This window comes from Phaethon lepturus, unplaced genomic scaffold (assembly GCF_000687285.1).
Source record: "Phaethon lepturus isolate BGI_N335 unplaced genomic scaffold, ASM68728v1 scaffold31324, whole genome shotgun sequence".
Taxonomy (NCBI): domain Eukaryota; kingdom Metazoa; phylum Chordata; class Aves; order Phaethontiformes; family Phaethontidae; genus Phaethon; species Phaethon lepturus.
Genome location: NW_010536063.1, coordinates 23187 through 41678, shown reverse-complemented (window position 1 = coordinate 41678; position 18492 = coordinate 23187). Strand labels below are relative to the sequence as shown.

At 39.8% G+C, this 18492-nt stretch overlaps 1 protein-coding gene across 1 annotated transcript in view; it reads right to left on the bottom strand.

Moving 5' to 3' along the window:
* The window catches only part of LOC104619994, a 37160-nt gene that overhangs the window by 18330 nt on the left and 338 nt on the right, over positions 1-18492 (bottom strand). Inside the window, exons 2-7 of the mRNA XM_010286058.1 lie at positions 17535-17625; positions 11197-11270; positions 6066-6170; positions 3392-3440; positions 2463-2518; positions 1454-1541 (exon numbers count right to left, since the gene is read on the bottom strand). Coding sequence (XP_010284360.1) covers positions 1454-1541; positions 2463-2518; positions 3392-3440; positions 6066-6170; positions 11197-11270; positions 17535-17625 — 463 coding nt within the window. The remainder of the gene's footprint in view (positions 1-1453; positions 1542-2462; positions 2519-3391; positions 3441-6065; positions 6171-11196; positions 11271-17534; positions 17626-18492) is intronic.

Genomic DNA, 18492 nt, shown 5'->3' with positions numbered 1-18492 from the left:
TTCAGCAGGTCTCAGTGCAATTGTGTGAGGAGATCTCACAACTTTTTAGCAAAAGTTTTCATCAAAAGCATACTTTTTAAATTAAAATTTCAGAGTGATTTTTATTGCTCATGTAATTAAAAATCCTCCTTCTCCCAGGCAGCAGGTAAAACACAGGCAGCTACAGTTTCAGCTTCCACTTATTCTAAGTGCGACTGTAACCATGTCATGCTTGAAGTTTCATAAAGTAGCAAAAAGACAACATTAAGAATCAGTAAACCACTGTCTCCTCTGTTTTCTCAGTTACTTTAAAATCCACTACCACCTTTTCCCATTAAAATTACAGAAATATTTATATTTATCTGAACTCCCTTTTTCTCCTCCATCTCCAAACTCAAGGCTTTTTTCAGTAACACTTCCAAATTTGCTCCTCGCCATTTCAGGCTAAGTAAAATTCATTCTATGAACTCTGATCAGAACTTTTCTGTGTGCACCAAAAGCAACAGGTAGTGTCACAGCAAAAGGTGTATTTGGATATGTTTTGTTACAGAGAATAGCAGAAAAAACGGGAGAAAATGTTACTCAGAAAAAAGAGAATACATTTCTATTAGTATGATGAGAAAGGCATGGGAAAGCTAAAGTAGTATTTACCAAAACAAGAAGGTAGAGACATGGAAGAAAAAAGAAGTTACGCAGTGGATCATAAAACATAAAATAAAATTTAAAAAAAACAATCATACAAACAAACAAAACAAAAAACCCCGACCCTCCTATACACAAAAACCCACCCCACCACCAAGACTTCAGTTATAAGCTGAGGTTCTGCCAAGCCCACTGCTTGCATCAAAGACATCTTACAGTACAAATTGGGAAACCAGCCAAAGACATCTGCCCTTTTTTATCACCGTAATGCTACTAGGCTGCATGCAACACCATGTCAACAAATTTGGCACAGGCTGAAGCGATTATTATGTTTTTTAATTCAGGAAGATTTGTTTGCTTTGGCATCATTAGAACTCAATCCAAGTCACTGCTTCACTGGGATAACTTGCAAAAGAGAAAGAGGCAGAGTCTGGTAACTGCTCTGCAGTCTTTGCCTGCCGTTTGACCTGTGAAGTGCTCCGAGTTCTTGACTTGTAGCACAAAGAAGAAAGTATGTACATAATTTCAGTTATACATTATTTCAAAATATCTATACTATGTGTAACAATACGTATTTTGACATGTTATATAGCAATAGTATAGAATGCCATATATTAAATACAGGAGTTCTCAAAGCTGAAAGTCAATAAATGCAGTGAAGCAGTAAAAAAAAGTACACTATTCATTTTAGAGCATTATAGTTTGTGCATCATTAGATCGCTCACATAAGTAACTCAAAGTACTTTATGAACGTGAAGAATCAATACAATCAATACATCCCTACAAAGCCACCCACACTTTATAGCCAGAAAAACTTCCACAGAATACTTACTTGTAACGGCTACATGACGGTTAGCTTTCCCTTCATCAATGACATCCAAAACTTCTTCAGGACTAGATACAAATCTTTCTGTACAACCCTAGAAATATGCAAGTTGAAAACAGAAAAGTTTAGGAAGTGTCCTAGTACCCCAAATGCCATCAGGAAGAACATTTAGCACCAATGAACAAAATAATTAGCAGAACCATCAACATCCAACATGATCACGAGCGAGGCAATGGACCACAACATGCCTTTGTATGACTGTCAGGAGTCGTCCACAGGATAACGTGAGAGACAATTTTCTTTCACAAGAAAAGACTCAGTCAAATCAAACACGCAGCAGAAAAGAGTTTCTATACGTAGAACACATGGAATGATACGTCATATATTCCTGTTACTAATTTGGGTTAGATTACATACCCAAATTAGCGTTTTTCTCTCTCAAACTGCCAGACAAGACGCACAGTCCTTGTTCTCTGCCTTAACGCAGTATTACTGAAGGAATTATTTTATCAATTTTATTTTGGCCTCCCCAGGATGAGAATAAACAGAATAATATTACATTATTAATTATGTACATTATGTACATTATTAAGGCTCACATACGTTCATAACAAGTTTATTACATTTAAGTGAAGGTACAGGAAGTCATAAAAAATTCCTCACACAACAAATCTGTTTTAAAATATTGCGACATTACAGCATCTATTCAACAAAACATTAAAGAACAAAATTCTTCAAGATGTTCTCTTTCATATCTGACATGAACTGGGAATATGAATACTTAATATTTAACACCGTATTAACAAAATGTAAATGTTTAAAGTCAATAAAATAAAGCAAATGTGATTCAAGCTTATTAATATTTCAGGAAACTGTTTAAATCCAGGGACCAATACTACTTGAACATTCAAGACTCCGAACATGAGTTGAATCAATTCAGCAAATGCACTGAGATACGAATGAAAATGTGTAAATAAATGCATATGTGAGAAAGAATGAAAGATGTTCCTTGTACCTTAACATATGGGACTCTGTTTTTATCTTCATGTACAGCGAGGTTTGTCTTTGACACTAGAAAAAAAAAGATGGAGATCATTAGGAATTTTCCACAGGTAATACTGTGTCAATAATCAGCATGACAGACAAATACTGTGAATGTATTAAATTTGTAAATGAGAACTGTAGTCACTTCCCACTCCTTATGAACTACCAATATTTCTGTTACATAAAACTTGTTTCTTGTTCTGTCAATCTTGTACCTGCTTCTTTAAAGTTAACTTTATGGCAGAAAAGCTTTTGTTTATTGCTTGGATTAATAAAATAATCAGAGACCAAATTGTTTTTGGTCAAAGCAGCAAGGATTTCCAGGAAGACAGAAGAACTCACTGGAATTTAAAAAAGCTCAAATACTTGTTCCTGGTTTTGTGTTACCATTAGCGTACATTTTTCTGCCTTCAGACTGATTCAACACACACAGTTCACACATCAGTTACCATACAGCATGCATACGCAGAGACACATGTTGTGAAAGAGAGATCACTCCCAACAAACTACCCAACAGAAGAAAAGCAAGGAATGAGTTGAACCGAGCGTATTCTAAATTTAACAAGAAAACCCCACAACTCAACCGAACACTACATACATTTTTAAATTACAGTTTTACTTTAAGAATACACATTGACAATGAGGCTCAGACTTGCCTTGAAGTCTGTAAAATTCTCTGTACTCAGTGATTTACAATCAAGCTATGTAGCACTGTAGAGGTAGGTGCACAAGAGCCAGCGATTAGATGACTTAAAACGCAAAATTCTCTTTCACAAACCAAGTCACACAGCTTAAATTTAAAGCGCTCTCAAAGAAAGTAACTGTTTCCACTTAAGCGTTGATTCAAAGCACTAAACCAAGCCAAAAAACACTCAGTCACATAAGAAATGCAGAACTTACCATCAAGTAGGTCCCTTATTTTGTCCAAATATATTTCAAAGTAGGAAACCTAATTAAGTAATCATAAACATTACAGATTTAAACGTTGGCTATTTAAAAATCTCTATGCCTCTATTTCCAGATCTGTCAAAATAAAAATCACCAACTAAACATAAAACCCACCTCCCACATAGTTTGAATCACATCTTTCATGTGAACATACTTGTATTTTGAATGATCTACAAGTCATTGGTCTTCCTCCATTTATCAATGATTCATCAGGAAAGTATACCAAAAAAAAACCTTCAGACAATCTTATCTTCATCTGTTTTTTTTTTTTTACATAGGCAAAATTGACAACAATATTGAACAGAATCAAATCAATTCAGCCACTATCATATCAGTACAGCTGCATCACAAGAAGGGTCACGTTTGACTCCAGCACAAAAGCAGACAAGCATCTTCAGTGGTTTAACATACAAGTTACATAAGCCTAAGCAATATATATTAAACTTTTAAATGAAGCATATGTAAGTGTTCTGTCTTGAATCAAGTCACAAAGAAGAAACTGAAAATGAGCTTTTCTGTAACAGAGAGAGACAATTGTCCTACAAAAGAAAAAAAATTGAGAGGGAGAATGTATGAATGACTCTCTTAATAAAAGGGTATTCAACTCACAGAAGCAAACAGAAATGTATTAGGGGCGTGGTGCCTAACCATACCCTAAATAAACTTTATCCAGGGATTACTTAGCTAGAATACTAGATGGCTAAATTCTGGATATCAGTAAACTCTATTTAGTAAAGTATCATTTTCTCTCATGTGAAAAATAAATTATGTCTGGGTTTTTATACTGATGAGTTAATCTTCCTATGTGACAACTGCTATTGAATATAGATATATTTTGCTTTTGTGCATTTTCATTTGCATTTGCCCCATTTAAAGCCATCCTCTGGACCAGCTCATTTCAACAGTCCGGTTCATCCAGACTTAACTCATGTGCTTTATATTATCCTGTTAACACACTGCTGAGGACCAACACACACAGGAGATACCGAGTTCCCCTCCCTGTTCTAAACGGGTATGTATTAAAGGCGGGGGGAAGTCATTTTCAACATTGGGTCAGTTACTAAAAGGGTGTGACAGTGTGCTTAAATCCTTGCTCCCAATGACAGAACATGCATTTCTCTCAAAGACAGCTCCTTGTATAATCACTCATTCATTGCTATTTGGGCGCTTTTCCGTTAAGATATTCATACACATCAACTATGACAGGAAACCAGTGCTGGCAGAACATGATTTATAAAGTGATATTCTTCTGCCAGGACAGGAATTTACTACGTCTTGTGCAAGGGGGTCCCCATCTGTTGGCATCCAAGTGCTATCATGTACAATAGCAATAGCCACAGGAGAGCTGTACAGCTGGTGAGATTAAATCAGTGTCACTCCTATGGAAGCCATTTCTATGAAAATTTGGAGGCATCTCTTCTTAAGGAGCTCAGTATTTTACAATCTAAGGTCTATAAAAATACTTAGATGGTTTATTTGTATTTCATAAGGCTGCTGCTTCCGTCTGTACTTCATGAGCTCACCCCCAAACAGGCACTGCTAAGAAGGTTCTCAATACAAAATGACCTTCCAAAAGATCAGTAGCTGGTTCAGAGTTACTCTGCTAGATGATTAAAATATATATATACACACACACACACACATATATATTCCCAGAAGTGCTTCAAGGGCTTTAATGCAAGCAGCACTAAAAAGTCACTCATCTCTAACTTTCAGGCACGAGAGGGTCAGAAGAGGAGAGCTCTGTCTCGGAGAGCATCACTTGGTCACAGCAGGAGAAGGGATGGTGTTTTCACACTATCAGTGCTCAGCTACTTAACTTTACTGAAGCCATCTAGTATATTTGTGTGTTTTGGGGGAGGGATGACAGTGGAGTACTCATTTTTCCTGCAACTCACTGCGTAATTTTACTGATGTCTGCTTGGAAGCAAGCCGTAGCCTAACCCAACTCTGCCAGACGGACCAATGCCCCCCCATGGCTGAGAGCCCCCCAGGTTTAGCAGGAATTAAAGGTCACTCAAAAACTTTGAGAAATCGTATGGTTGGAATCAAGATCGGGACACAGAAAAACATAGTAGCTGTTCAAATCGAAACTTAGACCACCATCTCAAAGAACCCATAAATAAGCTTTTAAGGTAAAAATTACTTCTAAACACTTTTCCGAAAATTGCCCAAAGCCATCTTTCCACCATTTCAAACCTACTTATTATGAAGGACTCTTTATATCTTTAAGATAGGAACAACATGTCAGTATTCTCACAAATGTCACACAGATCAATGGTATTTATGGTCGTAACTAGTGGGGCTGGGGTACAGCCTTTGGAGAGGCTGCAGTGAAATAAATGTTCTCTTACCATGTTGGCTAAGCCCACCAACTGTGGTGAGCGACAAGGCAACCAACAGCCTAGCAAACCTGAGCTGAAAACACACTCAAGAAAAATTTCCATCAAAGGCTCATAACTGTATTAGAGTATTTCTAGTAAATATCCTCAGTAATGTAATGGTTTTTTGAGTTATAAAAGGGAGAAAGTAAAAATTCTGCAGCGCAATGGTGTAGCATGAACACAGACTCCCATCCAAGTCAACTTTCTTCCATCCATTACGTAACACGTCATTCCGCATTTACCTTTATATGAAACTCCAGGTTTTCATCCATGGAATAGATGTGATCAAAGATGTCATGTGCAATTCTTGGAATGATTCCCATGAGCTGAGGGTCGTGCAGTTTCCCCTACAGACACAAAACCAAACCGTAACTTGGAAAGCCTTGCTCAGGCACACGAGGAGAAAGCCTTGTCCAAACACACCTTCCTCCAGCAGATCCCTGGGAATGTGCCTGCTGCTCAGGGCGGGATTTGCTTGATGTAGGTGCACAGAAAGGTGGCAGAACGACTCGACATGGGAGCACTCCTCACCCGACGGAGCACCTATTTGTTTTGTCAGCTCCTGCCGTTTGCCCAGCGTGCTGTCCTGCCGCTATTTACACTGCCACTCTCCGATGGAAGACGGAGGAATAAACACAAATGTACAAATTGCAGCCCGGTTCTCTCAGTTAAATCAGATATTTGGAAACATGTCAGAAGCAAGAAGTATTAAAGCATTTTGTTTCTCTTTCACCACTATGCTAGAAAGCTAAAGGGTAATCTGGGTTGTGGGGATTTGGGGATTAGAGTAATATATTCTGATTTGAGCTTGCTGGGACTATTGCCAGAGAACTGTGCCTTACAAACACTCCCGTTCTCTATGTTAATTTGCAAGACTACCTTCCTCTATTCTTTCCAGAATTGAATATTAAATAAAAACAACAATTTCCCTGGCTGCACGGCTCCTTTTAGTTGCATTGCACTTTCTGACAAAGCTGGGCATGTACACGAAAGCTAACACCACTTGAAAATTGAATAGAAATATAAACTCGAAACAAAAATCTTTTCTGACTACAGCGTACACTGCATTACTATTTCCACATATTTTATGAAACTGCATAAATATGCAATAACAAGTCAGTTCATCAGAACATACCCTCTAAAAACTCTAATACACCTTTGGAATAAATTTTTGTCCAAGTAATGCTGCCGATATCACCACAACAAAGCATCTTACTCCAAATAGTGGTAGGGAATTTTTATTATTTTTTTTTTAAATATAGTGGGTAGCCATACAATTCTAAATCATAGGAAGTCAAATTTGATCTGTAATTGCTAAAAATTATTAAACACCGATATTTTTAGCAAAATATGAAGAAAATCATACACAGGTATATGTGTTTCTCAATATTATGCATGTTTGTGAATGACTAGTGTGTCACATTGACCTGTTTTCCAAGTTAAATATACTAATAAAGGCTGAGTAAAGATAGTCTTTCTAGACGTCGCTTCCTTTATGCTAAAGGTGGTGAAGTGACAGTCAACTTCTAAGCATCAACCTAGCATGAAGGAAATTCAACATGAAGTACTGACATCATCTCTCATTCTATCTCAAAGCCTGTATTTAAAGCAGTTATTAGGTTTCTGCCCTTGAATTACACAACTTGGGAGGAAAAAAAAGGGGAAGGGGAATATAGATAAATCACAGAATCACTAAGGTTGGAAAGGACCTTCAAGATCATCAAGTCCAACCATCAACCCAACACCCCCATGCCCACTAAACCATGTCCCCAAGTGCCACATCCACACATTTTTTGAACAATTCCAGTGATGGTGACTCCACCCCCTCCCTGGGCAGCCTGTGCCGATGCTTGACCACTCTCTCCGTAAAGACATTTTTCCTAATATCCAATCTAAACCTCCCCTGGTGCAACTTGAGGCCATTTCCTCTCAGCCTGTCGCTGGTTCCTTGGGAGAAGAGACCAACCCCCCCCTCACCACAACCCCCTTTCAGGTAGCTGTAGAGAGCCATGAGGGCTCCCGTCCGCCTCCTCTTCTCCAGACTGAACCCCCCCAGTTCCCTCAGCCGCTCCTCATCAGACTTGTGCTCCAGACCCCTCCCCAGCTCCGTTGCCCTTCTCTGGACACGCTCCAGCACCTCAACGTCCTTCTTGGAGTGAGGGGCCCAACACTGAACACAGGATTCGAGGTGCCAGTGCCACCAGTGCCGAGTCCAGGGGCACGATCCCTGCCCGGCTCCTGCTGGCCACACCAGTGCTGGTACAGGCCAGGACGCTGTTGGCCTTCTTGGCCACCTGGGCACACACTGCTGACTGCCTTCCTATATAGCAGCACTCAGCTGTATCTAAACTGTGAATATTTTATTTCTATTTCACAAATAATGTTATCTTCTGTAGCAGAAGCAGTTAAATGCTATACCATATCCAACATCCTATCAAGCTTCCCAAAAACTGAAACGTCCTTGTTGTATGATACACCATTTCATTTCAGACTACGAGAATGAAAAAGAGGGTGATTAAATAAACTAAGTCCCCGGTGAAGGGGCAAACTCGTACGCACAACCGCAGGCTTCAGCCAAACCCCAGCACCTTGCCAGCAGAGCACCCGCTTCCATCACACAGCCCTGTTATTTGAGCAGAGGCTGCAATACAATTTCCACACTATCCATCCCTTCTCCCTGAAGAAGTCCTTGAAAAGCTCACTGAAACCACCCGACTACCCTGCATTACCGCATGGAGACAGACTTCCCAAAGAAGGGAAATGAGTTTTTCCTGAAGTAGGATAAACAGAGATTTGCTGATATTTCAACACCCACAAATGCAACCAAAGGCATCCATGCTGTGAAGTGCTGCAAGATGCACGATTCCTAAGGCAGCAGAGGCAAAGGCAGCTACAGAACCCTTTTCTACAGAGGCTTTGATCGAGCTGGGTTGTTGGCTCAGCCCAAGGACAGTCTGAATTCAAAGTTTTGTTGCAGAGACTTCTGTCTGCACAGCAGTGCATCCGTTTTGGAACCACTGCATCAGGCAAACCTTTCCTCTAATAATTGCTTGGGCTCTGGGTAAGTGAGAACTTATAAAAGTATTTAATTAAACATTCTCCTAGCCTCAACAAGCCCTGTAATAATTATGCTTTCCCTTATACAGCTTTCTTTAGCTCAGAAGAGAAATCAATCTGTAAAATACGATTAAGTGCGCATGTAACTCAATCACTGCATCTACAATTTCTTGGGCTTTGTCACTATTTAAGACAGTAGAAACCTCAGTGAAGCAAGATCACATTCACTGCTTTGCAAAGAAAGAGTTAAGAACTTCAAAAAGCTGTAACACCAGCATTCTCTGATGCATTGGAAAAAAAACCCGTATCACTTTTACTTTATTATCAATGGATTTTTATTAAAACAAGAGATGATTGAAACAGGTCCCGCTATAATTTATGGAGACCATAAACTGGAAGGGCAGAGAAAGGTAAAGGTAAACTGGAAAGCTGGAATCAAAAAACCCGAACGGCTCTCATGGATTTAGCTGTGACCTCAGGCAGAGTTTGGAGAAATGTGCTGCTGCTGCCCTGCTGACATTGCAGTTTAGTGAACGCCCCCTTAAGCACCAGGACAGAGTTCTCTGCTCATTAAAGCCTCTCATTTTAATAAGAGCATTAATTTCCACATTTAAACATAGCAGACAGGCTGTAGCTAGTGAAGTGTAACATTTGAGACAGCGCTGTTTTATTTCAGATGTTGACATAATAACTACAATCTATAGGGACCTAGTATTGAAAACTCTACTACAAAGTCAAAGTATAATCTTTTGGGCAAAAATACGTAATTTTTGAGAAGGTTTTGGTTATATCCTGCTATACAGGTTGGCAAATGTTTTATCTAGCACAGAGGAAAGACCTATGTATGTCAGAAAGCCTGTCCTGGCTATGTTATACTACCATGACCTGCTTAAGCTTAACACTAACACTGTGAAGCATTTCACATTTTACAGAAAATCCTCCATAACAGCTTTACCAAGAGGATTTACTATTTCTTCAACTTCAGACGACTTTTTTCTTCCACAGCATACTGTAACAACTTTACAAGAGGACGTTAGGTTAAAAGAGGGATTAAAACTGAATATAGACTTGATTCCACTTTAAAATGACAGCTTTTTCTTTATTAAAGAAGTAAAATAGCCATTTTTCTACAGTCATTTTCTTTATCGCAGCTTGTAATTCTGAATATAAATTGGCTTTAAGAGATCTTTCCCCTTGCCATGTGGAAGCACCAGCTCAAGCCCTGCAGACATTTTGATTTAATTACATTCAGAGCTGGCGGATTACTCAGCCATTGTGCCATCTGTGAGGGCTGAGCTAGTGATTTCCCCCATCCTCGCAAGAACAGGCTTAATTAGACATGAGGCATCAGTTATTGCATCCTCCAGGAAAGGAGCAACTGTGGCAATCGAACAGCAATTTCACCAGGGCCTGTTGGCTCGAGAGAATATTGCTTTCCTTCTCCTTTAACCTTCAGCTTAGGTAGGTCACCCGTGTTAATCGTGTAGCAAAACCATCTGATGCTGTTAAACAAATGAAAGCTCATTTTTTTCCTTTCGTTTAGCAAAACTTTGCTGCAGTCCTCCTGTTTACAGGTCACAGTTGAACTGAAATGCTCCAAGAAAGACCCAGCTTGTACAGCGTTGTGATGGAACAATCACATGCGAGGATTAAATGCTTGAATTATCCTCCTTTTTTTAGCAAGGGACTAAAATATCTAAATGTCTTCTAACTGAACAGTTAAAAAAAAACAAACAACCACAACACAGGAAAAAAACTACACTCCGTCACACTTCATGTAGCAGAAAGATAACAGATTTAGGACCTCAGCCACTGGAATCTGGTATCATTTGGTATTCTTCTCCTCCGAAGCAACAATCCTCAAATTCATCCATCTGTGCTGCAGCACACGAGAGTGGTATTCCCAGAAGGGGAGGGCAAATGAGAAAACCAGTAACTCAGGCATGAATTTTCATAATCCTGCATGCAAGGGAACTCTACAGACCCTTAGTACTGATTTCATTTGTGGATTAACAAATCTCACCCAAATGCTTTAAAATATACATATACCTAAACTGTTTTGACAAATATGGAGAAGCTATACTTGATATTTTTCACTCACCATTTGTTAGTTTAGCTAGATATCTATAGACATCTCAAAAAAACCTCCATATTGAAAGAAATACTACAGCTTAAAAGGCAGTAGAAGCTAAACATACCCAGATCTCTTTTTATATGTCACTCACAGCTGAGTGCTCCAGATAGCTGGCTTGTTCAGGTAATTGGTACATATAATTCAACTGCTGCTACCAAACTGATTTAATTTTGCCACTGTACCTCCATAGTATGCGTTTTGCCTGATGACGTCTGTCCATAAGCAAAGATTGTGCCATTGTAGCCTTCAAGAACATCTGCAAGAAGAAGCAAAACAATTAAAATCCGGGTTTAAGATGTCATTATGAGTTACCACTGTTTCATAAGTCTTCTACAATGCTGAAGCTCAATTAGAAATTAGTTTGTGCAATGAAGAATGGGAAAAATACGACATAACTAGCTATCTTTAGGCCAAAAAAAAAGCGTAACAAAATCTAAGAGAATTACAGAATTACTGACATCTTTCTTAAAAAAATCTCTGGACACTAGATATTATCCAATATACCTGTGCAACACGGAAAAGAGAAAACTTAATTACCTGCATTCTAAACCATCATGTAACATAGAGAAAATTAAACAAAATCATACTTTTTCAACTACTAGAACACCCTCAACAGTTCACGGCCTCATTAATTTCCAAAGCAGAAGAGCAAAGCAAGAAGAAAGTCAGCTGAACAGGAATTTGCTTTATTGAAAATATACATCTCTCAAGGAAGAATGAATAATTTTATATTGCATTAAGACATAAAAATATCCATTTTTGACTTTGCACTGGTTTATGTCTATAGTAGCTTTCAGAAATCCGGAGGGTGGGAAGGCAGCTGGTTCTCGTGCACAGTCCCACATCCATTCATTGCCGTTGAAAGGATTACTGGGTTGGACTTGCTCCAAGGCAAGTGAACTTGAAGTCTTACCAGGCCACCGGGAGAAAAAAAAAGATATATGTGTGTGTATATACACATATTTATAGTAAAGATATATACATGTCTGTATTTTATACTATTGCATATAACACCATATTGTTATATATACATAAACACACACACATATAATCTCCTTATTTGTATCTCCATATGTATGTATGTAGATGGTCCATCTAGGAAGGAGAATTAAATAAGGTATGTTAGAAAGATACAAAAAGAATGAAGAAACAAGTGTGAAAAAAATTGAGATAAAAACCACAGAAAGATGATTACAAAGAAAAGAAATGGATAAAAAGAACGGAAAGGAAAAGTGATCTTTTTCTGAGACAACCACGACATAGACCCTAAACACACATTTCCTATACAGTAATACTGAATAAGGATGAAATTGGAATGAAGCCATTTAAAAAAAATACATTCTAATTAAACACAGAATGTAACTGTTTAAGTTGTGGCAGAACTGTTTTGGGGAGCTGAAGAGGACAGACATGCCAGAGGTTGTACAGATCTCCACAGGCTGGTGTTGGGTAAATTTCTCAAATCTTGAAATCTAGGAAGATGACAAAGTTACAGACTATAATTACTGTCATTCCGGTTATTAATATTTTGTATGAATTTAGCATCCTCACCTGTTTATAAACACAGAGACACTGCTTATTCTTGCTTTAGGGAAACAAAGTTTAAAATAAGGAATTAGAAATAATAATTGCATAGATAAAAAACCAGACGTCCAGCCATAGATGCAGTGCCATCCTGAGTTCATGCCTTCGACCCAGAATTTCACCAACAGGTTTCAAAACAGGGCCAAAGTTCCTGTTATTGGTATTTCAAAACACCATTTGCCAGTTCTTTTCTGAAGAGAACATCTCACTGATTTTCAGTTCAACACAGAATGAACTTGAGTGGAAGGGAAGGGCTACAACAACAGCAGCTGGAAGGCAGGAGAAGACAGCTGGCGAGCCTCGCTGCCGGCCATCCGCCTGCACCACGTTCAAAGCCCATTCACTTCCACTTTCACGGGTGCAATTTTAACAGCATTTTTTTCCAATGAAACCCCAATGTATACTATCTTTGGAAGACGCTGAAGTAGAATTCTGCTAGGAGCTCCACTCAGCTTGCACCAACAGGTCTACCTTGGGTGAACCAGCAGAAACACGGAGTGCAGGACCAAGGATGGAGAGACGGAGGTGCAGCCAGGGATCTGCAGCGTAAGAGCGGTGGCAGCAGCTCACAGGAGACAGGAGTTATGTCTTGGTTTTTAATACAAAAATACTACTGCCTTTTAGAAAGTTAATCAGATTAATACTACATTTCAAAATAGCCTGTAGGAAAGGCAATGTTTAATGCAACTGTATTTGAAATATTTCAAATGAAAAGCTTACTTTCTTCTTAAACGCACTCACATATCTAAGCACAACAGGGAGGCAGTCATATTTAACTTTTGAGACTAGAATCAGGTGTAAGTACTCCACATCTATTGTGTAGATAGTTCCATCTTTGTTAGCCAGCAAGGAAAGAAAATATTTGTGTTTGGACTTTTTTATTCTCAACTAAAATCTAGCTAGAAGTTGGAAAAGGAAGAAGGTTTGTTTTTCTCGTTAGATGAAAGCCAGCTCATGTTTGGAAGGTGCACAGAACCAGAATTTCAAAGGTGTTTAGGTATCAAAAAATAGAAATAGTTGTCCAAGGAGGAAGTCAGAAATCCTCAAGCAAACATGTGCAACCCCTTTTTGTTTTTAAAAGATCACCTAGCATCCAAATACCTTTTAAATTCCACCCAGGACCGTTAAGCACAATCTAAGAGTTCACCACTACTATTTTCAGTTTTTGCCAAACTTGGTTAACATTTTTTAAAAATGGGTTGAATTAAAAAAAAAAGGCATATTATCTCCAGGTGAATGCAAGGTACAATGTCAGCTCTATGCTGGTACACAGTCTAGGGGGAAAATAATCTGATTAATCAACTGTTACATAAGAAAATTGCTCAGAATGTGCATCAATGTATACTAAGATGCATCACTGCTTGAGGAAGCATAGGTAAGTAATTTATCTTCCCAATCAGCAAAAAATACCTTATTTTATAAAAGTCCTTTGTACCAGCTGCAATTAAAAAAAGTCAGTCTCTGTGGTAGAAGAGGTTATTTTTATTGGACGGCTTTCCACCTTAAGATAGTTAATATACCATCTGTCAACTGGATAAAGAGAAGAGACAGTTGCCGACAGAAACAGTCTGCACAAAACTTAAGAGGAAAGGAAAGGGGGGAAAAAACAGATGAACAAAGCCACCAAACAAAGGTCAGTTGGGACTTTTGCGGAACTCATAGCAAACAAAGCAAGACCAAGTGCTTGTCTTAATTCTTGGTCCAACCCTCTCTACAATGATTTTCAGTTTGATTTACCCTCCCCGCAAAAGCCAGCTACTCGACTCGGCCACTCAACTGCTGCCAGATGGCCTTCCTCCTGACGAGGATGGTCAGGAGAAGTAGCAACGGTCTAAAACCTCAGCCCTTCTGTCGGGGCTACAACACAGACTGGCTCAGGTTAGGGACCCAGAACAGTCTCTCCAGCAGCACCGGAGCACCCAGCAGAGCTCTGCAACAAATGGCCAAGGGCAGCTGTGGACTTGAGACCTTTCACATGGACCACTGACACGTAAAGGAGTCTTAATGGCAAGAAGAAAGACCAAATGGCTTTACGGAATTCCTTTCAGCCTCATTCCTACAATCAAATTTTTAGGTCTATACTTACCTTTTCCTTCTCTAAACTTTCTAGTTCTGCGACTCAGCATTTGAGGCCCATATTTCTAAGCAGAATAGAAAGTCAATAAGCTATTCAGTGAGAGCAAACCCACCGCCCAAAAAAATCACTAAAGCAATTTCCTCCTCCTCACAGGACACACAAATGTGCAGATGTTCACATGTGCACTAATGTGCTCACAGCTCCAGTGCTCAGCAATAGCTTGGGCCATTATAAATATTCTTCCCTCGATGTAATTGTAGGAAGGATGCAAAACCCAGATACAGACATCCATCTGTGTAGGCTGAGAAGATAAAGCTGTTTTCTGGCGATAGAGCGCGATGGGAAACAAAGCTTAAGTGGTGGCAATCACACGCTATTGTTCCCTTTCAGATTCAGTGATATTTCTCAGTTTGATTAAAAAAAATGCAAACACAAGTTCCTAAACTGTGGTCATATGCACCAGTGATGATTCCCCACACACTTCCCCTGCTGGTACCTCTGCCCTTGGGAGCACCTTGAACAAACACCATCCCGGCGCCCACCCCGATGCAAATCACTGTAGCACACAGATTGCTTCTCCTCCTCTAAAAAACTCCTCATTTCTCATGTTTCTCACGTGTGGAATGGGAAATACTTTGACTTAGTCGTTGAGCTGTTTACTTAAACCTAATCCCATTTCTTCTTTAGTGAAAAAAAACTCATTTAGATCATCCTTATTGTCAACATGGTTATTATAACCATTGTTTCAGAGACTGCTAGGCCAGCTGGCATTTTCTGTAATAACATTAATCACAATGAAACCATCAGCCATTTCATGGGAGTATAATGAAATCTGATAACAAATGGTAACCTTGAAAAGCTATTTTAAAAAGTCTCAAAGATTTAAATAGTGCTCCAAGTTGTAATGCACTCAGCTCGTATTTCCATGTAGTAAATTACATTGTTCCAGTCTATCAGAAACAGCCCAGTCCGTTTCACATTCTTCACTTTGTTAGGCTTTAAACTGAAAATGAAACGTAAGGAAATGTGAGCCCAGAGCTCAAGAACATCACTCCAGTAACGCTGTGCTCTCCCTCCCAGGACCCCCTCCCTGTCCTACACCCTCCTCCTCTCCTCCCCTCCCTCCCCATCACTCTCCTCCTCACTTTCCCTTTCTCTCCTTCTCTCTTTTTTCCCCATTTTTCTCTTTTCCTTTTTTCTACACCCTCCTCCTCATCAAACTCGCCTTTCAAGTCATCTAGGAGGTCCAAGTTAACATACGTGCAAAAGTATGTTTGAGCTCTATTTTCAAATAGGACTTTGGAGAGTATTTGCCTTTCTATTTAGCTAATGAAGAAGACTTAAATCACTGATTTCGGTCTTCCAAATTGCTCTCAAACAGGATTTTATTTCTCTCACCATCTTCAGGGCAAACCAACTTCCACAGGGGATATAAATACCCTCCACAAGTCTACAAATAGCGGTGTGCTGCTTCTGTTAGCACACACTGTAGTATTGAGACAGTTCCCCAAACTTCCAAACGTTGAGCGGTGTGTCAGCAAGCTGAACTAGTAACTGCTAAGCTCTATGCCTCCAATCCCACCAGTTTTTATTAAAGGCTTACCCGTCTGAAGTCAGAATTGCCATAATTAGACTCCCCTCTGAGAAGAGGCAACTGAAGTCTTACAACTCATTTCCTCTCTCTAAGATCAAATAATTTAGCTTCTGGTCCTCACCCCTGATCATCTAGACTACACACATGTTGGTTTGCTCGAGGCTGTCCAAGGGAGCCAACTAATTTCCTCCAGAACAGAACGCAGGCTTCGCAGCAGGGCCGCGCACACCAGGGACCTCTCCTCACTGGCAGACGCACAAGTTCTCCACAGATCCACCTCCACGCCTGAAATGCTAGTGAGTCCTTCAACACTGCTTCAGTAGCTGCTGCACCTCTGAGTGCAACCCCAAATCTCTCACGCTACATAAATTCCACAGTGTTCAGCAAGCAGCCTTGCATTGCTATACAAGCACAGCTCTGACACCACTCCCACAGTCTACATACTTGGATTTGAAAACAAAAACTGATGACCAAATCTTGGGGGGCACAGGGACACCACACAACTAGACCGGGTACTACTTGTAACCCCTGAGATGCTGTAGCAGTTGTAATACCATCATGGATGGACTATGCAGCATCAGAACCAAGCGGGAGGTCTGAGGGTGATTCGGGAGGTAGGGGAAAGTACAGCAGGCAATTAAAATGCACCCAAAAAGTTTGATTCTCAAGTTAAAATCTTGAAATTTCATCAGTTTATGAAGGTTTTGTTTTAAACAAACAGGTTGCTATCCAACAGGCACTAGTGTTCTCATTTCATTTTTAAGTGCAAGCTATATGCAGGCAAAGCAGCTACAAAAACAGTGCCTTCTATATTTTCCTTTAATGGTCCACCCTTCCATTCAAAGACACAGCTACTCCGTGCTCATCCTGTACCAAGTAGCCTCACGCTGCATGAAGAATGTGCTTTTTGTTGCTTATCATACATCACAAAAAGCAAATATTTGTGTGGAATAAGTGTCACACACAAGGAGAAAGTAAGGAACAACTACAAGCAATTCCTTCAGCTTTTTCTTTTTTTGTTTGTTTGGGTTGGTTTTTGGTTTTTTGGGAGGTTTTTTTGGTTTTGTTTTGGTTTTTTTTTTTGTTGGTTCCCCCCCCGCCCCCGCCAGACAAGTCCTTAGAAAAGGAAATGCTTGGAATTACTAATTACTAAACTCCCACACACACATCTAAACATTTATTATCCTGCCTTTAAATAGCTTGAGGGGACAGGGAGACATCTTTTTCCCTCCCCCCAAGCAGGAATAAACAAAGACAACACCTACCTTTAACAATCTGCTTGGCACAGGCATTATAAACTTGCTCCTGGGTGGTATTAGGAGGTAACACTCTATCAAAGACATATGGCTTCCCTTGCTGCAAACAAAAGAGAAACTCTATAAGATAAAGAGCATTTTAAACAGTTTATAGACCCAATTTAACAGGAATCCTGAAACGCAGCATTTACTACAAAGGAAGCCATTCAGTGCAACGGAGATGACAGTATTTTGTGACTTAAACAGATGTGACATCTCGTGTGCTCCAAAACCATCTTTCTATAGCTGGCAAATAAAACGCGCCATATGTTCTCTGTGTGTTCACATTTGGGTCAGCAGCTACAGTACAGGAAACAATAAGCTGAAGTATCAGCAACAGAAAGTTGATTATTTTCTCCCTCTCCTAGGAGTTAAGGGGGAATAGCCATATCAATATTTGCAAAAGGTTTGCCGTTCGTTACTGCAAACTAGTGAAAACTGTGGTGTGAGAAACAGCAATCAGACCCAAGAAAATCAGGTAGGTCCTGAGAGCTACCTTCTGCTAAGGCCAGGGTGGCCAGGCATGGTCCCAACGAACGCTGCGTTCCTTCAGCAGAAAGAGCCTGGTTTCATTTCTACACTAAACACGCAAACGTGTGTCGGTAAAACCCTGGGTTAGACCCAAACCGGGCACCCCAGACAGACTGTACGTTGCCCTAAGTTTGTATTTTATTCAGAAATTGTCATTATTTTTATCCTTAGCACCTACAAATAATAAGACGCCGTGTGGAAAGAGCTCCAAAATGACGTTTTGAACGGGATGGGGGCCATTTCCAGGTTGTGAACCACCCACCACTGTCTCACCACAGACACCAAGCAGCCCCAACTCCCAGATGACACCACGACTGACACTTATTCATATGTATATACGGTGTAGCACAACCCGCACATACACTTCCAGAAAATTTTGATTCCTCTTTGTAGCGAG